Source organism: Macrotis lagotis, chromosome 4 (genome assembly GCF_037893015.1).
Source record: "Macrotis lagotis isolate mMagLag1 chromosome 4, bilby.v1.9.chrom.fasta, whole genome shotgun sequence".
NCBI classification, from domain to species: domain Eukaryota; kingdom Metazoa; phylum Chordata; class Mammalia; order Peramelemorphia; family Peramelidae; genus Macrotis; species Macrotis lagotis.
The window spans coordinates 88,227,989-88,253,545 of record NC_133661.1 but is presented as its reverse complement, the minus strand read 5'-3'; the positions used below and the strand labels follow the sequence as shown (position 1 = coordinate 88,253,545).

The following is a 25,557-nucleotide window of genomic DNA, read 5'->3' as shown; positions in this document are numbered from 1 at the left end:
ACAGCCTGGATCTAATACAAACTGTTATTGCTATTGTAAAATTAAACCTGTATTCAAGGGCCTGAAACAAATAAAATTTTGTTTCTCATAACCTAACTAGAAATCCCATTTAGATGCAAGGGAATTGGACAACTTCAAGATTACACAACATGGTCAAATCACTTCATCTCTCTAGAGAACAAAGGAATAATTCTTGTAATAATCCTAACTTCATGCAAGTCGAGGTGCCCAAATATTAAACTTGGTTAATATTTAACAAAGTAACTGACCTTGCTTGTACCTAGATTTGTAGATTTAATCCGTTACTTTGTTGTTTCAGATTTTGATAACTGTGGAGGTTACCTTGATGCATTTGGGGGCTCCTTTACTAGCCCTAATTATCCAAATTCACACCCAGAGTTTGCTTATTGTGTGTGGTACATACAAGTGGATAAGGGCTACAAAATAAATCTAAACTTCAAGGAGATTTTGTAAGTATTATATCCTTCTTAACCTATGTCATTGTAGTTATCCAAAGTGCAGTAAATGTTGTTTCTTCTGTAGAGAGAGGAAGCAAATGAAATGCTCAGATTTGTTCAATGATCTAATAACAGGCTTACCCATTTTCATTGTATTAGACTATAATGACAATTGATAATATATTTACATATGTCATCTATATGTGTATTTGAAAATTATATATAGTTAAAATTGCTGTACAGTTGTGTCCAACTCTGCAATCCTGTTCAAGGTTTTCTGGGCAAAGACACTAGCGTGGTTTACTGTTTCCTTTTCCAGCTCACTATTCAGATAAAGAAACTGAGACAAAATGACAGTGTGTGAAGTTACAGTTGAACTCATTAGTCATATGAAAAAATGCTCTAAAATCATTATTGATTTAAGAAAAGGCAAACAAAAACAATTCTGAGACCACTTCATACTTATCAGGTCAGCTAATATGACAAAAAAGGAAAATGACAAATGTCGGAAGGAATGTGGAATAATTAGAATGCTAATAATACCCTACTGGCAGAGTAGTGGACTGCTCCAACCAATCTAGGGAACAATTTGGAACTACACCCAAAAAAATACAAAACTGTGCATAACCTCAGACCTTGCAATACCACTACTAAAATGGAGTTATCATCAGTCATCTTGATTCTTGTCTTGACACTGGACTCCAGGGAGACCGATGACTTTACACAGGTCTGCCTTACTTAAACCCAATTCACAAAAAATATATCACCCTCATGATGTCACTGTTCCTCTGAGAATGAAGGAAAAATATTTTACACACAAAACAAATTTAGTATGTGTGTATATATACATATCTACACATATTATAATGTACACATATATAGAGGATCTGAATTTAAATTCTACTTCTTCCTCATTAAGAAGTGTGACCTAAGAAGTGGGCAAGTTCATTTCACCTCTATGAGCCTGTTTTGTCGTATGTAAAACAAAGAAGTCAAACTGATCTCTAAAGCATATTCAAGATCTATAATTGTATTATGATCCTGTGAGCTTATGATTCTATTGTTAAAAATTCAGAAAGCATCATTATTAGTAGGCAGCTAAATGACCTTAAAAGTCAGGAAGCTCCTAATTGCCTCCTGGCTTTGAAGCCTAGCTGCCGTGGGTCCACAGGGCAGGACCCATCTCTCTAAATCTCAAGTTTCTTCATTTATGAAATGAAGATGACACTATGGACTTCTAACTTTGAAGAGCTGTTTGAGTAAGTACTTTGTAAACCAGAGAGTGTTAACATATGATTTAGTTTTAAAAAGCACTCAATCATTTGAGCTTTATGGTTGTCAGGATTATGGGATCAATAGTTGATGTTTAGATCCTGAAAACCTACTCATCAAATTTCCCTGATTCTCTAGCTTAGAAATAGATGACAACTGCAGATTTGATTTTGTTGCTGTCTATGACGGTCCCTCTACAAATTCTGGCTTACTTGGACAAGTGTGTGGGCGGATAGCACCCACCTTTGAATCTTCTTCAAATTTTCTGACGGTAGTGCTTTCTACAGATTATGCCAATTCCTACAGAGGCTTCTCTGCTTCTTATACTCCAGTTTATGAAAAAGAGGTCAACACTGGTAAGTCACAGTCCATGTTCTCTTATTGGATTTTAATAATATTAAGGCTGCATGAAATCAATCCTTTAATAAATGATGTATTAAGTGCATAGTACTTATTTTACAATATACTTGGCATTGTGGTGGATACAAAATCACCCTCACATTCAACAATCAAATGTTTCATTTTTAACTGCTTATGATTTTCTACTGTACTCACATCAAAAACACAAGGTTTCATTTCAAGTTCTGGGACTTTAGTATCATGAATTCCTTTGGCAATCTGAACAAGCTTATGGGCTGAATGACATTTTTAATTGCATAAAATTAAATATAAAGAATTACAAAATAACACTAAAATATAGTTGTCAAAATGTATTTTTAAAAATTTCAAGATCCCAAGAATCCCTAAGTCTGAAGAGTAAATTTGTCTCTTTAGCCAGTTTCCTAAATGTAAATAATGTAAATCATTCCCCACTTTGTGATCCAACTAAATTACTTTATAAATGAGAGTTGCAGGGGCGGCTAGGTGGAGCAGTGGATAAAGCACCGGCCCTGGAGTCAGGAGTACCTGGGTTCAAATCAGACCTCACTTAATAATTACCTAGCTGTGTGGCCTTGGGCAAGCCACTTAACCCCATTTGCCTTGCAAAAGCCTAAAAAAAAAAATATGAGAGTTGTGTTCCACTTTTAGTAATTCAAAATCCAAATTGAACAGAGAATCAGTAAGCAGTCTCTAATCAGAGGGCTGAGTGTTAATAATTTTGGAATAAAATGTAATCAAAACCGTTCTGCAATTAAGAAATTCTAAAATTTCAAATACATTTCTAACATAACCCAGAAGTTTCCTAAAGTACAATTTTAGTATTTCTCTATGACATAGAAATAGACCACCTAGGAGCAGCTAGGTGACAAGAAATGGATAGAGCACTGGCCCTGGGGTCAGGAGGGCCTGAGTTCAAATCCAGCCTAGACACTGGATACTTACTGTGTGTTCTTGGGCAAGTCACTTAATCTCATTGCCTCACAAAACAAAACATTTGTAAAGTTACAATAAATATTAGCCTTACAGACTCTAATATGCAAGTTAAAAGTTTGTAAACACAGAGAGAATGATGTAACTTCATACAATCTCTGCTACTCACAATCTGGGGCAAAATATCTTTCAATAGTTGACTTTTATAGACGTTCCTTTACAACAAGCTTCTGGAAAACCAGCAGACCCTAACTTGCATAAAGCATAATTTATCCTCTTTTCACTGACAGCATCCTTGAGTTGCTCTTCTGACAAAATGACAGCTATTATAAGCAAATCTTATCTGGAGTCACTTCACTATAATGAGAATGACCTCCAACTGAATGATCCACTCTGTAGACCAAGAGTATCAAATGTTTTGGAATTTTCTATCCCTCTAAATGAATGTGGTACAATTAAACAGGTAAGCCGTGATAATGATGTATAGCAAATGAGTTTAAGTGATCCCCAAATAAGATGCATGCATCATCAACTTAACTGGAGAATTGAAGGATGATGTTTTGGTTTTTGTTTTCAAATGAGGTTTTTATCTATTTTCAGAATTTTTTGTGCCAAAGTATGGATTAGTACTACAACTGTTACAGAAAATGTTACTTGTATCTGGTCTTACAGGTCAAAAATCACACCATTACTTACACAAACATCATCACCATTACTAACTCCTCCAGCTCTGCAGTGATCACTCGTCAGAAACATCTTCAGATTATTCTGAAATGTGAGATGGAAAACAATTCGACCGTAGAAATAATGTACATAACAGAAGATGATATAATTAAAAATATAAGTGCCTTGGGGAAATATAATATAAGCATGGCCTTTTATGAGTCAGAATCCTTCAACAATCCTTTACTAAGTTCACCATATTATGTGGATTTGAACCAAACACTCTTTGTTCAAGTCAGTCTTCATGTGCTAGATCCAAATCTAGTAGTGTTCCTTGATACCTGTACAGCATCTCCTACATCTGACATGGCCCCACCAACATATGACCTAATCAGGAGTGGGTATGTACTTATACAATTATATTTAGCAATAGTATTATTATTTTCTTAGAATTTTAGTGGTACACTTTATTTTAAAATTATACATATTTCCAAGGGTCTCTTCTCTCCTACTTTCAGAAAGTCAACCAATATAAGGGAATGAAAAAAATCAGAAAAGTTCAGCAAAGCCAATCAATCAACTACAACATTAAAAAAAAAGCTAATCATTAAATGCAATGTTCCACACTGCAAAGGATACCTTTTCATAACTCTTTACTCTGCAATCAAGCTTGGTCATTATATTTTGCAGCAACAATTTAAAATGTATACAAAAAATCAGAATATCCAGGACAGCATTTTTCTTATATGCTAGAAGAATTATTGTAAATTAATAACAATAAAAACAACTTAGAATGGAAGGTTCAGAAAAACTGAATGGGAAATTATTTTGATCTAAACCTTTTCTGGTGCTAAAAATTTGAGATATTAAAATTTTAATTTAATGATTTTATGTGATGGCAAACATTATCTAAAGGGTCTCTCAAGATAAAAAGATTCCAGGGGGCAGCTAGGTGGTACAGTGGATAGAGCACTGTTCAAATCTAGCCTCAGGCACTTAATAACTGCCTAGCTGTGTGACCTTGGACAAGTCACTTAACTCCATTGTCTTGCAAAAATTTTTAAAAAAAAGATAAATGATTCCAGTTGGATCCCCTATTCTTTAAAGTTTAAGATCTATATACAAGATCTTTGCAGGTGGAAATAAATTGGTTCTTAAGACAGTTTTATGCTATATTACCTTTAGCTTTAAATAGCCTATCCTTTCAAAACAGTATTCTATTAATATATCACCACAAAGCATAATCATAGTGCTGATAAGTAGTTGCAAAAAAGAACACCTTAAAAATAAATACATGTTGGGTGTCAACATCTGTTGTAGACTGTGATGTATTTGAGTTCTATGAATAACTCAGTAAAACCTAACTTACATCAATATGCACTTTTCTTTTTTTTTTCTGGTTTTTGCAAGTTATGTCACTTGCATAAGGTCACACATACATGCAATTAGTAAATGTCTGAGGCCGGATTTCAATTCAGGTCCTCCTGACCCCAGGTTCGGTGCTCTGTCCACTGTGCCACCTTAGCCGCTGCTGCATGCCATCCAGCTGCCCCAACATATACTTTTTCATGTATTCATGACTTAAATGCAAAAGTAAATATAGAGGAGAATGGCAAAAAATATGGGAAACTATAGTTTTGGAAATAAAAAAAGGCATAAAGGACTGCAGAGATACAGAAGCCTCCTACTTCTATCTCACTGATCTGTTCTTGAGAAAAGAATTGAAAGGCACTGGATATAGCAAGTCCCAACATATTACAAAATTAAATTTATTCCATTTTTAACAGATAAGACATCATGAATGATACAGAAGTTATTCCCAAATCAGTTTTTGGAATACCATCAGACCACTTGACTTGTAAAGAACAAAATTAATTACTAGAAAAATAAGAATATGAGGTATGCATCTAAATCTGTTTCTATTTAAACAAGCTATTGATGCCCCATAGATGGGAAATCAGAGAAAGCAAAGACACTGATAGGCTTTAACCATTTCCAAAAGAACTTTTGCAAAACAGCAGGTACAAGAAGTAATCAATCAAAAAAGAATCTAGAAGTCCCCTTGGCCAACAAACATTTGATCTTACCAAAGATATGGCAGCCAAAGGTAATGCCAGTTTAGTGTCAATAGGTCTATAAAAATTTTCAGATGATGATGAAGAGCACAAGTAATATCTTAACTCATAAAATGACAACATGGAAGGGAAAACTAGTTTAATGTAAACTTGATAAGAAATCCAACAAAACAATCATCCCATTTAGGAATAAAACTGAACAGGTAAAAATGAGGGGGAACAAGATATTTTAGCAAATCATTTTCCTTTCAAAAACAGTTGAGTCACATCACTGAACTCTAACAGAACATTTCCAAATGCATTGCATGAAGAAATAAGAAATGGCATGGAATAAACATACAGAGCAACTAGACTAAATTAAATGGACCCAGTTGATCAAGAAATGCAAGACATTGTAGTAAGTAAACAGGAATCCTAAGCTGGAGGCAATGGTTTTGAGCCACTGAAGGACTAGTTTTCACAGTATCTGAAAAAACAGAAGTATAAAAGCAATAGGATCACAGACATTAAAATACTGTCAGGGCAGAATGGGGTATTCCTCTTCCCCATGAGTGGCAGCAATGTTACAATGAACTTTCTACATTTCTTGTTCATTCTTTTTTTTTTTTGGACTAACATAAGGATATGGGTCTTTGAATTCATGACTTTGGTTTATTATATTAGCAATCTGATACATAGCTAATTAATACAAACTTGTTATTTTCTTTTTTATTTCTCCATTCACAAATCTTATTTTACTTGGAGAGGTCATCAACTGGTCAATGAGAAAATTGTCATCTGTACCAAATATATGGGTTAAAATTGTTAACTTCTCTATAAATTCTGTTACAGATGTAGTCAAGATAATACTTGTAAGATCTATTACCCATCTGGGCACTATGGAAGATTTCAATTCAGTGCTTTTAAGTTCTTGAGAAGGCTTGGATCTGTTTATCTCCAATGTAAAGTTTTGATTTGTGAAAGTAATGACAGGCAATCTCGATGTAACCAAGGTTGTGTCTCTAGAAGAAAACGAGCTATTTCTTCATATAAATGGAAGACGGAATCAGTCATAGGTCCCATTCGTCTGAAAACAGATCATACTGCAAGCAGGAATTCAGGTAAGCCCCATGTTATTTAAGAAATAAGGAATCAAAAGGGAGAAGAAAATATTCAAGTTTTGTCATTCTTACATTTTATAAATTTCAGACTTAAAGGTTTTAGAGAAAAATATTCTGACAAAGTTCTAAATGGATTATCAGGTTTTATTTTCAAAAATGTCAATACATTTTAAACCTATTTTCTCTATTTGCTAATTACTAACAAAGATATCAAAACACTTTAAATATTCCATATATAGTTCCATCACTGTATGATTTTAATTAAATTCACAGTGCATGGCTGAATCTTCCACTAAACTGTCATTCTGCTACCTCCCTATAAAGTAGAGGTATCCCTGAGACCTTGAAGGATCTGTTGATGGAGCATTCATTCTGACACAGCGCTACCAGACCAAAAAAAGTAAAAAGGCTTTGACTCTTGTCTCAGGGCCAATTTCAAACTCTGCTCCAAATTGGCTAGGAATCAGGACCTATAAAGGCCTTGAAAATGCATGGTTTGAGTACCTTTTAAAAGAAAAAAAAAACAAACTATCTTTAAAATTCTGACCTATCATTAAAAGTCTAGGACAAAAATAACATAGGTAAGAATGAACCTGGCGAGGCTTGCAGAAGGCCAATTCTAACTCTGACACTTACCTACACAACAGTTATCTCATCTATAAAATGAGGAGCAATCCATATTTTTATCTAGCTTTAAGCACTATCGCAAAAACCATTGTTTGATATCAATCTGAAATTAAAATTAGTTATAAAAAATTATTGTATGCATTTCAAAGTTAATCAATTAAAAGCTTAAGAAACAGATTTCCTACTAAGCATATCATTTAATTACCATTAATGAGTACTGTTTTCATTTCAAAATTATGTTTGTATTCCATGAGTTCAATTTTCCATTATGTATTCAAAACTCGATTAATCCCATATAAAAACTTGATTCTAAAATTCAAACTGACATACATAATGCACCAATTGAAACAGATTCATGAAAAGAAAGCTTTTTAAATTTGTCCAGTCTTATCCCATTCACAGTAGTTGCAAATTATCATAAATATATATACATTTGTGTGACTATATAGGGAGATATATGTATGGATGAACAACAGTTCAGCTGTTTTTAGTCATATCTGACTTTTCCTGACCTTATTTGGGGGCTTTCTTGGACAGGATACTGGAGAGATTTGTGATTTCCTTCTCCAGTTCATTTTATAAATGGGGAAACTGAGCCTACAGGGTTAAGTGATTTACCTAGGATTACTCTTTAAGTGTCTCTGGCCAAAAGAACAGTCCAGGTACAGTTCTCTGTCCATTGTGTCATCTATCTACAATATACTTATGGACATATATAAATTTATGGATATATATATATATAAATATATATCCATATATAAATGAACTCAAAGATTTATATATTGTCATACTTGCTAGAAAAAGTCTAATGGCTAAGTAATGCTGGGGGAAAAAAAAAAAACCTTTTTCTCTTTCTGGTTCTGATTTTTTTTTCTAACTAAAGAATTCCAGAATCAAGTCCATGCAGAAGAGAGTCAACAGGTACAGCATTCCAACAGTTTACATGTCCTTTCCTTTATGGTCCTGGTTTTGAATGTGATGATTATAGCAGTAATGCTAATGAAACAGTATAGAAAACATGGAACAGAATGCCAATACCAGAAGTTACCGAGCTACTGATGAAAGTATCCAGCCTCAAGTGAGAAACGATTTCCCAAAACACCTAATAAAATGACATTTTAGGACTGGACAGTTAACAAATACTGAGAATTTCTTTAAAAATATGAAGGGAACCTAATAAAAAACCAATAAATTCCTACAACATTTGGTGAAAGCATATTTCATTTAATGACACACCTTTAAGATATACCTTAAACATCCCACTATACTGCCTTACAAATAAATTTATGTCCCCTTCAAGGCTAGAGGAGTGAAATTCACCAAAATTATTGGTACACATTATATACATATATATATATGTATATATATATATATATATATATTTTTTTTATAATAAATAATGCCATGACTGTTTCAAATAAATACAATCCAAAAGATGAACATATGAACATAATATTTTTGGTAAGGTATTCCACACACAAAAAGGACAAGAGAGTTGACTACCCACCTCTGCATTTTGCTTTTTATACATCTATAGAAAACAGATTCACTTCTCCAAATAGTTTTAAGTACAAAATTAGACAAAGTTTTTAAAGAAGTCTTTCTTCCACATCTCCCCACATTATTTTTCATTTCAAAATCTAACTCTCAATACTATGTGTTGGAAAAATTTTTTTTATTGTTTGGATTTTTGTGTTTTAACTGTAGATGAACAACCTATAGGACTTAGCCCTTCCTTAAGGAACCAAGTCAACAAAAGTATTAACCAAAAAGAAATACCATATCTCACTAAAAAGAAGTCAAATTACCTTAAACAAAAGCATTACCTACCATTCAAATATGTGGAACAGCAGATTCCCATTCAACTAAAATAAGTGTGAATGAATGGATTTTAGAAATGAATAAACAAGTGTTCTTAAACATATGCACTAGTAGTAAATTCTGGAAGTTATTTGTTCCAAAGAGACCTGCAATGCTTCAACTCCATTAACTTAAAATCCCTTAATCTTACAAAATGTCATTATTTCATATTTAACAACTTCAACAAATAACTGTGGAAGAGGAACCTGACCCTGCTCATAAAAAAAAGAACCTAAATTTTATCAATCAAGAATTGGGTTAGAATTGGCAAGCACAAATTAACATCATGAACACTGGTCTTACTTAAGGATGACCAGAGCCAAAAAATAATCCTGCCAATGGGGATGCTAATAGGATTTCTCTATTCCATCCAACATGGCCTAAAGGTTAATTACTGATTCTATGGTCTATTTAATTTTACAAATGCCAAACATTAGATATAGTTTTCTAATTCAAGTAACACATACCATGCTAGGTTTAAGATGGTGATCTAAACATTCAAGTCTCCATGTCTGAGAATATTCAATTTTCCAATAATGTTCAATTAGGAACAAAATGAAACCAACACATTAAATCTTTTTTAGCAGTTTTTCATAACTTTAAAAATTACAAAACAATGTTTTCATTTATATAAATAGAAAAATGTTCCTCTTTAAAGGGTTGTGTACAGATCACAGTAAATTATGCTGAGTTGAATTAGTATTCTAAAAGTGGCTCTTTTTAAACAACTTATTTTTAAATAATAAAGACAAAGAAGTAAGGTCTTGTAAGAGTGAAAAAAGCTAATAAAAAACATCTTATGATACCAACAGGTTAACTTTTTGTGTACAACACTGAGAATTACAGAACAAGTGCAATTAAAAAAAGAACACTGAGGTTTTATGTTAACCAGATAATAACCCTTGGAAGGATATCAAACTGAATAATTTCCCTCCAAACCTTTTGGAGATTTGGGTTTCTGTATATATGTCTAGCAGGCATCTGTTTGTTCATAATATTAAGTTGTCATCGCTCGCCATTTGAGAGTCTCTCTCCAGAATCATAATGTTCTTGTGTCACCCGAGTAGATGTGGAATTGAAATTTTGCAGCAAGTCCATTAAGAGAACAACTTTATTATCTATGTGCTCTTGGAGTTTATACATACGCTGGTCAATGTAGTCCATAAGTTTCTTTTCCATCAGTTCCATATTTTTAGAAATTATCTTTTCTAAATAGGAACATACAGGTTGCTGTTCCACTCTGTAAGTAATAGAACAAAAGAATATGTTATCATTGACTAGTTTCATCCAGTTCAACAGACAACATAACACATATCTCTATTTAGATTCCTCACCTTTCTCCTGAGCTCCATGCCCACTCCTACTATGCCCAATGTACCATAGGCAATTCAACATGCTCAATCACTTTCTTCACCTGAAACTCACCTGCCTTCACAACTCCCAGATTCACAACACTTACAATATCCTCAACTCTTCTTTCTCACTCAACATCATATTCAACATCTGCTGCTTCTGTCTCATCTTGCATATCTTTCCTCTCACATGGATACCTACTTCATGACCTAATCTTTTCTCCTGGACTATTGCACTGATTTCCTTTTTAGTCTCTCCATATTTCAAGCCACCATCCACACAGTTTTCAAAACATCTTCCTATAAAGCACAGGTCTGAGCATGTTATTCTCTTATTTAAATACCTTTAGTGTCTCCTTAGTATTCACAAAATAAAATAAGCCTATCCACACTTCAGATTACTCCCTGCCCCCCCCTTCTCATCTCCCCACACCCCCCCCCCCAAACTAACCAAACTGGCCTATCTGCTGTTCCTTACCTTACATCTCCTGTATGGACAGGCATTCTACCTTCTTCCTGCACATCTTCTTACACAGGTTGTTCCTCCCCTATCACTCCCTATGCTCAGAAAGAACTTTTTTAGTGCACTTCCTGGAAATTTTAGCTTCCTTCAAGGCTCAGGTCGGAGACCATCTCCTATTTGAATTCTTTTCCAATCACCATAGCTATGAGCGCTTTCTCCCTCCTCAAATTATTTCACTTATCCGATTACATGTATCCAACCAAGTAGATATCCATAAGCTTCTTGAGGAGATACTACTTTTCATTTCTTTGTTTCTCCAGTACCTAGCAACATCTTGAACATTTTAAACACTAAAAGTGAACATTAAATTGAATGACCAGAAAACACCCTCAGTTTTTACATTTAAACTGACACTCAGTAAATTATTCTCAATGACAAATACCCCAGGTTATTTTTGAATTTGAAAATTTTGAACTTCCAGCTTAAAAAAAACAAGTTCCATATCCCTCTTTCAAATAATTCCCCCTAGATTTACATGAACTGATACTGAGTGAGATGAGCAGAAACAGAAAAACACTGTACACCCTAACAGCAACATGGGGGCAATGATCAATCTTGATGGACTTACTCATTCCATCAGTGCAACAATCAGGGACAATTTGGGGCTCTCTGTAATGGAGAATACCACCTGTATCCAAATAAACAGCTGTAGAGTTTGAACAAAGACCAAGGACTATTACATTTAATTTAGGGAAAAAACCTGATATCTTATTGTCTGATCTTGCTATCTCTTATACTTTATGTTTAAGATTTCTCTCATCACATTCAATTTGGATCAATGTATACCATGGAAACAATGTAAAGGCTGACAAATTGCTTTCTGTGTGTGTGTGGGGGGGGGGGGAGTAAGAATAAGGGAAAAACTGTAAAACTTAAAATAAATAAAATTTAAAAAATTTTTAAAAAAAGTTCCCCCTAAAGCCAGTCTGGGGCATCTGTGTATCTTAGGCAAAATTAAAAAAAGAAAAACCACTATAAACTTCATGAGTAATAATTTGTTTGGGATAGCTTTGAACATTTGTTTTAGCATCCCTAGGCTCTCTCTCTCGCTCTCTCTCTCTCTTGATCTCTCTCTATATATATATATACACATATATATAAAAGATGGCACAAAAACATGTAAATTTATAAAAATATTTAATAGATATGATCCTGCACACCGAGTTGTCTGTCATCTTAACATTATTCCATACTCTTTATTTAAGCAGTTTCTTTTCTATATCACCATGCAACTATTTTACTAAAAGGTTATTTTGTTGTAATAACAATAAAGATGATGTTATTATGACTATTAGGTCACAATTATAATGCTTTAAAGCTTATTACTTTCTTCACAGAAATGCAACAGTTACTGCATGTAGTAACAAAATTTTATCTATAAGGAAATGAACATTCCTTACCTAAACTTACAGAGGGAGTCAAGAACTGAACACAGATCTTTTACACGTCAGTTCTAGTGTTCTAGTATTACACTTCATCTGTCATCTCAGTGTCTTTGAACTGGCTCCACCCACACCCACCCCAGGAATATACTCTTTACCTCCAGTTCCTAGAATTCCTTTCCTTATAAATTATACTTCAGGCACCATCTCTCCTAACCCCTTCAAAGGAGTGCCCTATCTTTCAAATTACCTTTGAAGTACTTTGTATTAATTTCCTTTCTCTTCTACAATGTACTCCTTGTAATAGAAGGTAAGTTCCTGAGTAGGGACTGTTTCATTCGGTGTACTCATAAGCCCAGGACCAACTCATGGCATCTCCTTGACCATTTGAACTGCCTAAGAGATTCCCATCAAGCCATCGCCTCCATTGGCAACTGCATGCTCAGCAAGTAGAAACGTAATCTGATGACGCTATACCTGTTATCCATATGAACAGTGGAATCTGATAGCACAATAATATACCTAAATCCTTTTGGAAGATTCTGAAATTTTAAGTCATACATGACCTGTCAAAGAAAATCTATTTACCCTTCTCTTTTTCTTACCTCCCAACCCTGATCGAAGATAAATCAAACAACAAAAAAAAGAATCTACACCCAAAAAGTTGTGACATATTTTGGTTTTCATATATTTTGGATTTGGGGGTTCATATATTTGGAATCTGGTGTCTTTCCACCGTGCCTCAAGATCAAAATGCAGAAGAAAACACTGTCATTCTTTACTCCATTTACTCCCCCCTTCCAAAAACATCTCCCTAATTCCTACTTAATATTACCCCCAATCCAAGTTCTTCAACTCAAGTTATTTTTGACTCTTTCCTCTACATCTGCCACATTCAATCAATGAACAAGTCCTGCAAAGTCTACCTCTAGTCATAACTATACTCCCAACCACGGTCACACACAGGTCTTCATTCTTTCACCCCTATAATACAGAATTAGCCTGCTATGTTTGTTACCTGACTCTGGTTTGCCCTGACAACTTTGTAGTACAGACTGATATAAGATTAATTTTCCTAATCTCTGGTTTTGATCACATCATTCTCCTAACTTGAAAAGTTCATTGGCTCCCTTACTTAAAAAAGTCTGAATCCCTAGAATTCAGGTCTGCAAAATCAGGCTCCAGACCAGACTCCTCTCCCAATCTTTTTCACCCTTTTTCCTTTCAATGACTATTTGTCATGTCCTGAATGCCTTAATAATTTCTCTACCTTCAAGCATTCATTCTCTCCATCTGGGATATTCCTAAAACGCCAATATTTTCCAGTGAAAAGGACTAACCAGTGGCAAAGAAACGGAAACAATGTACAGCGATTAAGAAACTTTAGTAGGCGACTCTTAGGAAGTATAACTGAGTTGTAAGAAATATCAAATATGTTTAATTCAGAAAAGCAATATCAAAGGGTATAAAGTAAAACAGAAATCAGGAAAAGAACCAAAGGTTATGCAATTTTAACAACCACTGTGCATCATGTAACTGTTGAAAATAATTCCCTCAGGGACAGCTAGGTGGCACAGTAGATAGAGCACTGGCCCTGGAGTCAGGAGGACCTGAGTTCAAATTCGACCTCAGACACTTAATAACTGCCTAGCTGTGTGACCTTGGGCAAGTCACTCTTAACCCCACTGCCTTAAATAAACATTTTAAAAAAATAATAATTCCCTTTCACTTTTTGCAGGGGTGAAGAACTAAATGTATTAGTTTGTTGAACCGTTTTCTCCATTTTTTATTTCTGTATTTTTCTTATTACAAAAAAATGGCTCACTGCTAAAGGAAAAGGAGAGCTGTTTTCAGAAATGAAAGAAATGTAAACACAAAAGTTATTAAAAATTTTTGTTGAACAGAAAATCTACCTCTTTTAGGTCCAGTTTAAAATAACTTCTCTCACAGAGAAATTTCTTGAATCCCACAACCAGAAGTGATCTCTCCCTTTTCTGAATGTCAAAGCACTATGTCAGTCTTATGTATTTCATAATCTATCTTGTCCCATAGTTGTATTTCTTTTATTTCTCATACTACATGGGAAGCTAAAGAGGCAGCATAGTATAGTCAAAGAGAGCAATGGATTTGGGAATGTGGAAACACCTGGATTCATATTCTGCTTTAGATATTTCACACTTTAACCAAGGGCAAATCAACCCTTAGTTTCATTAACTGTAAAATAATAATAAGCAGCTACCAACATTTCCATATTATTAATAATATCTGTATTACATTGCTCATAAAGTGAATGTAAATTACTTATGCAAAATCTTAAAGAACTAAATTAATGTCAACTATTACATTTAAACTTCGGGGTTAGAAATAATATTTTTATCATCTTCATATTCCTGTGTATTTCATCGTCTTATACATAACATCCATTTAAAAAATGAATATTGAATAATTTCATTGCTAATAAAAATAGTACTCCTATGAACATGAACCAAAAATTATGATGTGCCATAGAAAATAAATATCAAAACCAGCTTTTCTCCAAACACAATTCTCAGAACTATAAGACTTACCCAATGCTTACAATGCCTTCATTTGGCTTTGTATTGTTTCCCTGAGACTTATTCTTGTCTCCTACACGGAGATGGTTTACTTGACTACACAAGTTTTGAAGAAAAGGAAGCAGCTCAGAACTAGGTATGTTTGAGTTATCGTTTCCTTTTTTTTGCAACCAAGAGGATATTACAAATTTAAGATCATTTTCAGGAAGAATATTGTTTTGTTGAATACTTTTACAGTCTTCAAGATCTGGAATATTTCCTCTAGCAGGCAGTTCTGTGTTTTTGTTAATATAAGCTTTTATGTCTTCAGTGACTGTTCCAGATGTGAATCCAGCCTTAAAAGGAAAGGCTGTAGAGGATGACTTGTCTAATACTCCTGAGGCTATTGACTTGTGCAATCCATCAAGCATATGTTCATCTCCAAAAACAGTTGGTTCTTTCTTTCCCAAGATACACTGAAGTTGCTCTCCAAAAGGAATACAATTCTAAAAGAAAAAGAAAATGTTTTTGAATATATACATAAAGAAATATATTTTAAAAGAGAATACTTTATTAGCCAAAGAACTAAAATAATTTTCTTTATTTTTGAAGTTTTACAGCTTTAATTAGTTCCATCATCATTGTAAGAGGCTTTCATTTGAGTGGTAAGGGCAGATTTCCAAAAATGTCACTGTCTGTGTGGCTTTACTAACTGCACCTCTCTGAGATTCTTTATCTTTCCTTCATGTTCCTTTAAAATGAGTTTAGATTAAATGACCAAAAATCCTTCCAAGATCTACTATGACCCTATAACTACCCAATTATAAAAAGGTAAAGTTAGCCACTAACTACAAATTTTAGCATAGCTCTTTGGCCATCTTCTGAAAAGTCACTTTTTCTTCTTTGGAGAAGATGGAAAGTTCCTAATTATTTTTCGATTATCTGCAAAACTTCACAGTGGTAAGTTTATGGTAGTATTCATATACTCAATCTTAAAACATGGTCATTATTAGTAATTTTATAATATCAGTAGTATTATTACTACTACTACTATAATACTATATGACTGCCACAAGTGTAAGTTGTATGTGTATGTAATCAATTCCGTCTTCAAATTATCTTTTTGACACAAGGAACAAAATACCAAACAGATTTTTTGTCATTTTATTGCTGAAATATGAAATTTTTTAAACTAAGAAAATGACTCTAAAATTAAGAACTAGTTAATGTATTCCAGGGTGCAAAAAAGTCCCTTGCAATGTATTATATACATTTTATCATGTTACTCTGATAGAAAAACAAATCAGACCTGGCAAGTTTGAACTTTTTTAAAAGCTAAGGCCCCTAAAAAATCTTCAATCACTATGGTATTATAGTTCTTTCTCAAACCTAATCTTTAAACTTGTAATTTTAATCTGTTAAAATGATTAATACATTGGATATTAATATCCAGAGGACCCATTTTAACAGCAGGCAATACATATGATTTTTTTTTAAAGTCTCCAATAAGTAACTGCTAAATCAATATAAAATACAAAGATTTCTAAAGGCAATGTATTATTTGATGAAGATCAATCTGTTCATATAATTTTTCCATTAATTTCTAATCAGTACGCTAATACTACATGGTATGACGACTTACCCGCTGTTGAAATCGTACCATGTTCATTAGTTGCTGAGCACCTGGTGATAATTTTGACCCCATGGATTCCATCATGGTTTGAACTCTGTCTAGATCTATCCTTGATCCTAGAGCAGGAAAGCTTGATGAAGAATTTGCAGAAACTGCCCTTACTTGGACTACAATTTTACTCACAAATATACTTTGTTTATCACCAAAAGAGAGCAGCTGTTAAAAAAAGTTTTTAAGAAAATTAGAATGTTATATACAATTCTAACATATATATGAAATAATGTCTAAATATTAACTCTTTAAGAATACAATTTTTCATTTTTAAAGTATTTCCTTGCAACTATTTTAATATCAATTACAGTTCTTATTTATTTCATCCCTGATCCTCTTAAATGTGCTACTGAGTTATTCTACAGAGTAAAACTTAGTATGTTATAATTTGATCCTATTCAGGCAATTTATCTATCAAAATCCCCCAAAAGGTTCATTTTAAGTGAGGTCAATTGAAGAGAACCTTATGACAACTTTCAGTAGGATGTCAGGATATTAGACAATGTTTTAGCACCATAATTGCTTAAGTGGGCCTGACACACAGATCTTTTGGTTCAGTATTTTGGTTTAGACAGTGACATAAAGGAAAATGTTATAGAAGGTTATCCTTCCTCAACCTCAAAAAAGTTAAGAATGCCTTAGTATTTTGGCTTTCCATTAACTATGAATGACATACATCAACTGGTCTGATTTCTCCAGCAGTTTGGTAAAGCCCATGGATGCCTTCTTAGAATAGTTCTTTATTCTTTTATTTTATTTAAGGCAATAGGGTTAAGTGACTTGTCCAGGGTCATACAGCTAGGTAATTATTAAATGTCTGAGGCCAAATTTGAACTCAGGTCCTCCTGATTCAAGAGCCAGTGTTCTATCTACTGCCTCTCCTAGCTGCCCCTTAGAATAGTTCTTTTAACCAATTATACTAAAATCAAACTTATTTTTTAAAAAGCCCATTAAAAAACCCCCAACACAAGTTCATGAACCCAAGGAAAAAATCACTGGTCTAAACTAAATTATTAACAATAATTTCAATCAATATCAGCACTTGAAAGTAAGGAGTTAAATATAAAGTTTCATATTAGTTATGTAAAATAATTACTTCCATTTGTCCATAACTCTCTCAAGCTTCTAGGGAAATCCTTACAGGATGGGGTTTAAAAAAAAAAAGGTTGGAATCCACTTGATTCATAAAGGATTATATGAACTTTCCAGGCTAAGAAGTAGTCTTTTACTGTATCTGAATAAAGTAGTCTCCACCCCTGAATGTTTTACTGTCCTGTAGTGACACCATCCAGTCATGTTCACTTTTTCTTAAGTCACTCACAGAACTTCAGTGTATTATAGCAAATAGAGGTACAGCATATTCTATCATTTTCAGTATACTTCAAAACACATCTGATTAGTCATTAAAGTTCAAAAATTCAAGCAAAAACTTACAAGAAAGAAAATTTTCTAAATTTTTATTGTTTCAAAGAAAGTTGAATAGCTGTTATTTAGGTGATTAGTCATGTTCACCTCTTTGTGATTTCATTTAGAGTTTTCTTAGCAATGATACTGGTGTAGTTTGCTAGCCCTTTTCCAGCTCATTTTACAAATAAAGAAACTGAGGCAAACAAGGTTAAGGGACATGCCCAAAATTAACACAGCTAGTTAAGTGTCTGAGGCTGGATTTGAATTCCAATTCCTCTTGACTCCAGGGCCAGCATTCTAACCACTGTACCCCAAATTGCCCCAAATTAAGTAAACTAATTCAATTATAACAGCTACTGCTAAGAGCCAATGTATATTTTACAGTTTAAGGCTTATGAAGTGTTTTACAAATACTACTGCATTTGATTCTTACAACAACCCTGTGAGACAGGTATTATTCTTCTTCCCATTTTAAAGATGAGGAAAAACAGATTAAGTGATTTGTCCAGAATGACACAGAAAATAAGTATCCGAGCACAGACTCAAGTCTTCCTGATTCTAATTCCAACATTCTAGTCACTGCACCAAAATGAAAAAATAAAACAGTAAAGTGACTTAAAAGTAAAAGTTAAAATTAATCCTTTAAAAGAATGTTAATGAAATGTCTTACCTTAATTTTACAACAGTCTGTGGGACATTCTAATTTTAGGTATTTCTTATATAAAGTAATCTCGTTTTCACTAGGGGAAAAAAATGAAAAATCATTTTTTATTCTATACAGTATCACTTTTTAAAAGTTTACATTTTAAAGTTTGTTAATGAATCAACATTTAAAATATTCTGGGACTATTTCCTAATACTATGTCTTTGATTCAAGAATGTAACCAAATAAGGAAGGAATCAGCAAGTCTTTCAGTTTGGTTGGAAAATAGATGTGAATTGAAATGGTAGATGCTGCTGTTTAGTCATTTTTAATCAAATCCAACTCTCCCTGATACCATTTGAGTTTTCTTGGCAAAGATACTGGATTGGTTTGTTATTTTCTCCTCGAGCTCATCCTACAGATAAGAAAACTGAGGCAAACAGGGTTTAGTGACTTGCCCAGGATCACACAGTTAATCACACAGTGTCTGAAACTGGATTTGAATTCAAGAAGAATCCCAGCACTCAATCCACTATGGCTATCCAAAATAGGGTCACAAAGAGTTGGACATGATTGAATACAATAAACAAAAACAGGGAAATTTTAAATTGGAAAGGTGGTTTGGACCCAAATTAGGGAGACTCTTCAATGCCATGCCTGGGGAAAGGTGAATTATATAAATTAAGTAAGGAATAGGAAATCACTAAAGGTTTTAAGTCAGAAAGGATTTGATCAGATCTGTGAAAGATCAACTTACAGTGTGAAGGATATAAATCAGAAAAGGGAGCCCAGACATAAGCAGATTTATTTAATAGGTTAGTAAAACTGTATAGATTTAATGAGTGTCTAAACCAAGAGAGTGAAGAAGCAATAGAAAAGAGAGGCTGGCAATAAATATTGCCAGGGCAGAATGAACACACTCTGGAAACAGATAAATCAAAGCTGAAGTCAAGGTTTTGAACATGCAAGTCAGAGAGAATGGAGGTTCATATTAGAAATAAGGAAACTGAAAATGCAGATTTGAGGAGAGGGGTGATGATTTGATATTAGACATGTAAGGGGTAAATGGGATATTCAGATAAAAGCACTTTGCAATGAATTAGAAATGTGAAACTTAAGGTCATAGGACAATGGGAAAGAAAGAAAAAGCAAGTTATTAACTACCTGCTATGTACCCTGTCCAAAGAATCTGACTGGAGATAGAGACTTGGAATTATCTGAAGAGAGAGAATAACTGAAATGACAGAAGGAGATGTAATAACCAAAGGGGAAAAAACTAAAGAAGAAAGATAGGTCAAAGAAAGCACTTGAGGAATCAGGAAAAAGAAGAACTAAAAGAAACTAAAAACAAGAATCAGAGCAAAGAAAAACCAGGAAAACACACTTGTGAAGAAAACAAGGTATGAGAAAAATTTGAAATGATACAAAAAGATCAAAGAGAATGAATATTTTATCTAGTTAGGCTCTTGGTCAAAAACACTCAATTATTCATTTAATTATTAAGAAATGGAAAATCCAATGTGATTTACAACAAGCTAATTATCTTTCTGCCTAATCTGTTCCTCCTTGCAATTATTTTGATCATCAGTTCCATTATTGAGCCAGCCTCTCATCTTTGAAACCTTGGACTGACAATTCCCTTTCCTTTACCTCTCATATATAATCAATCAGTCCTGTCTATTTCAACTCTGAACATCATACTCATTCATTCCCTTTTCTATTCTGTCATCGCCCTACTAATACCCGGCCTGAATCACTGCCAAAATCTCCTAACAGATCCTTTCACACTTTCAGATTTTTCTCCACTCAATTCATCCTTTTTTACTGCTGCAACAATAACCTTTCTTAGACATACAAATCAGTCATGCTATTCCTCCAACTCAAAAGCCTTCAGTGTTTCCTGGTGCGTCTAAGGGACAGTTCAGTCTTTTTGATTCAACATCTACATCTGATCTTCCATCTCTCTAGTCTTCTCTTACTTCCTTTAAATATCCTTGGTGCTCTCAAATCAAAATAAACCCCGATGCTGCTCACAGACCTGTCACTTGCTAGAAAACCTCTGCTGACATTATTAGCTACTTGTAGAGTAACTACCTATTAAAGTGCTCCCCATTCTATAAAGTCCTCCTGCATCATTTCTGTCACCCACCTGTTAAGTGATAGAATTAGCAATCACAATAATGCTGATTCACATTACTATGGTGTATTGAGGTTCAAAGTGACTTACAAATATTATCCCTTTGATTCTTCCAACAACTTATGAGATTGATACTACTGGTCTTACTTAGCCCATTTTATAAAATTTTATGTGAAAATGGGTTATCAAAGAAATTATGTGACATGCTCAAAATTATACCAGAAGTAGTTAAGGAGCAGAGATGGGATACAAATGCTTGCTTGCTCTGATTACAAATCCAATGCTCTTTCTACCATACCCTATTTCTCCCCTGCTTTCACAAAGGGATTCAGGAAAAAGGAAGGAAAGTGGACTTACCAAGGGGAAGAAAAATCTTTCTATCCCAAGAGGTGGGCAGGAAAGAAAATGGAAGAAGAAAAGAGGGGGAGGTAGCAGACAGAAGCAAAACACTTCTAAGGATGGACAGAGTGAAGTGGGGGGGGATAGAGAAGAGGAAGAGAAGAGAGAGAGAAGAGGAAGGCAGGGGAGGGCAGGGGAGGAGAAGAAATGGGAAAATAGAACAGAGGGAAATTGTAATTAAAATTATGAAAAAAGTTTTACAGTAAGTTTCTCTGATATATACACATGTATATATGTATGTGTGTACATGGATATGCATATGTATATATATATAAAATAAGTACTATAAGAAATGATGAGCAGGATACTCTCAGAAAAGCCTGTTACGGCTTAATGTGAACTTTTATAAAATGAAATTAGCAGAACCAGAATATTGTATAAAAGAACAGGAATACTGTAAAACAATCAACTGTGAATGACTTGGCTAATTCTCAGCAATACAACAATCCAAGACAATTCCAAACGCCTTAAGATGAAAAAATGTGATCCATCTCCAGGGAAAAAACTGATATAGGAGTCTGAATACAAATAAAAATATATTTTTTAATTTTATTTTTCTTATGGTTCTTTTTTTTGATGTTTTCTTTCACAACATGGCTAGTATGTATTTTGCATGATTGCACATATATATCCTATATCAAATGGCTTGATTTCTCAGTGAGGGGGAGGGATGGAAAAAAAAAAAGAATATGGAATTCAAAATTTAAAAACTGCCTCCTAGATTCCTTGGTTAAACTTAACTTCCACTTACTCCAGGAGCCCCCACCCCCCACAGTGCCTTCCATTTGCTCTGTATATTTCTTCTATAGACACAATTATTTGCAGCTTGTTCCCTTCATTGGAATGGCAGTGCTCCCTAAGAACAAAGACTCTTTTTGCCTTTTTTTTGTATTCCTAGCACTCAGAACAGGGCCTGGGGACATTGTAGACCGTTTATGTCTGTGAACTATGTATTAGCAAAGGAAATACTCACATAAAATTCAAATTATAAATCTTTCCTAGTATAAAACTTTCCTAGTACTTTGTTTTGTATTTGTGTAGCCATCTTATTCTCAAAGTTGATTTTAAGTTTCTAAAGCCCATTCATAAGACAGGAATGTCCAACTTAAAAACATTATTTTATGCAATTATTACAGCAGGAATGCACTGTCTCTAATTCCCTGTATTACTTGCCTGTCACTTGCAGGGAGATCCCTACTTCCCTTCAATGGGGGGGTGGGGGGGGAGGCATGAACAAAGGGAAAAGAGAATGATAGGTGAGCTCATTCAAGAGTAGGGAGACAAAGGAGCCTGCCTGCTCCTGTTTGAAGAAAAGAAAGAATACCACTGTTATCTGGAAGGGAACTAAAAGACAAGGGATATTTCCAACTTCCCATTCTGTCAAATGGATCTCAGGGAAAATAAAATTATTCAGGGGCATTCTGAGTTCAATAGGCTTTGGAGAATGATGCAGAAACTTAACACTTAGGATTTTATCTATATTGAAAAAAAAAATTTCAACTTGCAAGTAAACTTTTGAACCACAACCCATTTGAAAACTGGAGCTGCATGATGACATGCAAAAAGCATTGGAGTCCCAGTTAGCAGACCTGAAGCCTGGTTTGGACAACATCCCTAGCTACATGTAATCTTTAGAGCTTGTTTTCCTATTTGTAAGAGAGAAGTAAGGTCAAAGTGGGTGGAAATACAAGCTCCAAGATCCTTTTTAATTTCCACAAAGCTGATTTTTCAATACATCTTTGTAACCCCAATAGTACTACATGTGTCCTTTTCTCAGTAAGCTTTTGAACAATGAATTTGATATTGACTTTAGGGTCAATGACTAGTGAAAGAGCTGGGATAATTAAAAAAAAAGATTAAAAAACAAAACTTCAAATTTTAAAGATACAAACCTATTAGGCTGGACAGTACAAATACTCTCTCCTCTACTGGTTCCACAATATTCCTCTTTGGCATACACTTCCATATTTCTGGCTTCACTTAAAATCCCAAGAGAAACTATTTCTTCACATCTGTGAGGATTGCACTTCAGGTATAGGAAGCAGGACTTTTCTTGTTCATTGTCCATTTTCCTCTTCAAGAGCACAAGATTCTCCCTGAAAGATTATTTACTTTTAATGTATATTTAATTAACAATATGAGCTATTATTAGTTATCATAACTTTTGAGTTAATAACAAGTTCTACTTATCATAAGCTGAAAATTATTCCTCCAGTAGTGACAAACTACTACCTTCTCTGGAATATAGCTTTTCTAACTCCCTGTATCCTCTATCTTTTCCCCCCTCTCCTTCCCCCTTTAAGGTCCTTTTCAATTCCATGAGAGAGAAAAAAAGTTGTTTTTTAGAAATTAAATGAGTGTCCATGAATACAGATATACATCCTTCCTTTAAGAAAAATTGCAACCTCTCTTGGACTGTTTCCTCATCTATAAAATAGGTGTAATCAGAGAAGCCAACAGGAATAATGTTAAAGTGCTATTTCAGAAAGGAGCAAAAAAATACACCTGGCAAGTTTTTAATTGCAGACATGAAGGTGGAGCATATAATTACATATACTGCAGAAAAATCACATCCATGGTAAGCATAGGGCATAAAATCATTGTACTTGAGATCAGAGGAATGTGAGTCCTGGCTCTGCCATTTACTATTTGATATTGCACAAATCATTTTAATCAAATTGAGCTTCAAAAGTAAAATGGGATTCAGACTTGCCCTACCTACCCCATGGGCTATATAACATCAAAAGATTCTGAGCTGAAAAGGGACCATAGGAATTGCTCTATCCACTCTCCTCACTTTAAATAAGAGAAATATTAGCAAGTGTAATAAAACAGCTGACATGTATACCAAGTTAAGGCTTGCAAAGCACTTTAAATACAGTACCTCAACTCTCAAATTCCAAATATACAGATATTTGGTTAAAACGAGCCCACTGCAGTGAGATACTGGCAGGGTAAGTTGACTACACAGCTAGTAGACGCCCGGGTCCCTTTTTCTTCAGCTTTCAAGTTCATCATCTTGCATCACATTATGGTTATAAACTAAGAAAAAAAATGACTTCCCAAAGTCACGAAGGTGAAGAAGAAAATCAGAACCGAGTGATGCACCTAAGTCCTAGTATTTCCATTAAACCACGCTCCTTCCTTATGAGGTAGATGCTCTGTAAGCTATAAAGCTCAACAAAAATGTAAGTTACTGTTATTATGAAAAATCCCCCCCGCGAACTTGTATGAAGGATAACAGCATTTCAAACAGAAAGGCCTCTTATTCATAACAAATGTAGCATCCAAGTTTTCAAAGTGCTTTCCGTAAATTATTTCATTTGAGTCTAAGGAGGTACTTATTCCCAATCCGCCCAATGGGCCGAGGTGGATGCGCAGTCCAAGCTTTCACAAGGCGGTGTTCCCGGGCGGGTGGGTGACTGCCCAGGCTACGGCCGGCGGGGCAGGCTCCAGTCCGCACGAGCCGCTCCCGGCCTGTACAGGACGCGTGCAGGCTCACATGCGTGTGCACAGACATGACGACGCTCTGCATGGCTTACGTCACACACAGACACGGTTTCTGTGTTGCAGACACTCGTGCGATAGCTGTGCGGCCCCGTTCTGACACGCCTTCCCATCAGGTCTACACCGACCCGGGCGGCGGGGCAGAAACACGGCCGGCTGTGCCCGGCTGTGCCCGGCTGTGCCCGGCTGTGCCCGAGCCCCGCCGCCTGCCGGCCGCCTTCCCCGAGAACCCTCAAGGTTAGGCCGTGGCGGGCCGGGCCGGGCCGGGGAAGCAGGAAGGAGCCCCCCCCCCCCCCCCGGCCCGGTCCCTCACTCACCCCGGCGCCGGCGGCCCCAGCGCCGCGCCGCCGCCCTCCGGGCCCCCGAGGCCCGCCGAGCCCAGGCGCAGGCTCTGGGCCAAGTCCCGCCGAGGGGCCTCCCAGGAGGAGGAGGCCGCCACCCGCGGGGCCTCCCTGCGGCCCTCGGCCCCCGACTCCATGCCGCCGCCGGCTGGCTCCCGTCTCCACCGCTCCCTCCCCGCCCTGGCTGGGCCGGCCCGGACCGAACAGACCCGGGCCGGGGCTCGAGGAACCTCCCTGTCGCGAGCACGTGTTTCAGACCGGGCCGAATTCCCCAGCGAAAGG

The 25,557-nt window shown here is 35.3% G+C and overlaps 2 protein-coding genes across 4 annotated transcripts in view; one reads left to right on the top strand and one right to left on the bottom strand.

Annotated features, from left to right (window-relative positions):
* Positions 1-8,577, top strand: part of LOC141522689 (CUB and zona pellucida-like domain-containing protein 1) — a 13,260-nt gene extending 4,683 nt beyond the window's left edge. Inside the window, exons 4-9 of the mRNA XM_074236197.1 lie at positions 320-470; positions 1,869-2,086; positions 3,332-3,504; positions 3,714-4,105; positions 6,611-6,879; positions 8,390-8,577. Of these exons, the coding sequence (XP_074092298.1) occupies positions 320-470; positions 1,869-2,086; positions 3,332-3,504; positions 3,714-4,105; positions 6,611-6,879; positions 8,390-8,565 (1,379 nt within the window). The 3' untranslated portion in view covers positions 8,566-8,577. The remainder of the gene's footprint in view (positions 1-319; positions 471-1,868; positions 2,087-3,331; positions 3,505-3,713; positions 4,106-6,610; positions 6,880-8,389) is intronic.
* Positions 4,534-25,557, bottom strand: C4H10orf88 (chromosome 4 C10orf88 homolog). Of its 3 annotated transcripts, none has more exons than XM_074233443.1 (6): positions 25,252-25,557; positions 23,320-23,523; positions 18,919-18,988; positions 16,800-17,006; positions 15,191-15,663; positions 4,534-10,606 (listed from the first exon to the last, which is right to left on the bottom strand). In XM_074233443.1, the coding sequence occupies exons 1-6, from the start codon at positions 25,410-25,412 to the stop codon at positions 10,372-10,374; spliced, it is 1,350 nt and encodes a 449-aa protein (XP_074089544.1). In that variant the 5' UTR covers positions 25,413-25,557; the 3' UTR covers positions 4,534-10,371. The 3 variants fall into 3 exon arrangements, with proteins under 3 accessions (XP_074089544.1, XP_074089543.1, XP_074089545.1); XM_074233442.1 differs by lacking the exon at positions 25,252-25,557 and adding an exon at positions 24,769-25,110; XM_074233444.1 differs by lacking the exon at positions 25,252-25,557 and adding an exon at positions 24,312-24,854 and having other exon boundaries at positions 4,535-10,606.

Bases quoted from the DNA above. Each gene is read 5' to 3' on its own strand.
- C4H10orf88 (XM_074233442.1), bottom strand. From the start codon at position 24,962: ATGCAGAGCGTCGTCATGTCTGTGCACACGCATGTGAGCCTGCACGCG. The intron at 23,524-24,768 runs GTACCTCCTTAG...ATAATCTTTCAG, and splicing joins ATTGGGCGGATTGGGAATAA to GGAGAATCTTGTGCTCTTGA. The intron at 10,607-15,190 runs GTAAGTCTTATA...TATTACTTACAG, and splicing joins GAAGGCATTGTAAGCATTGG to AGTGGAACAGCAACCTGTAT.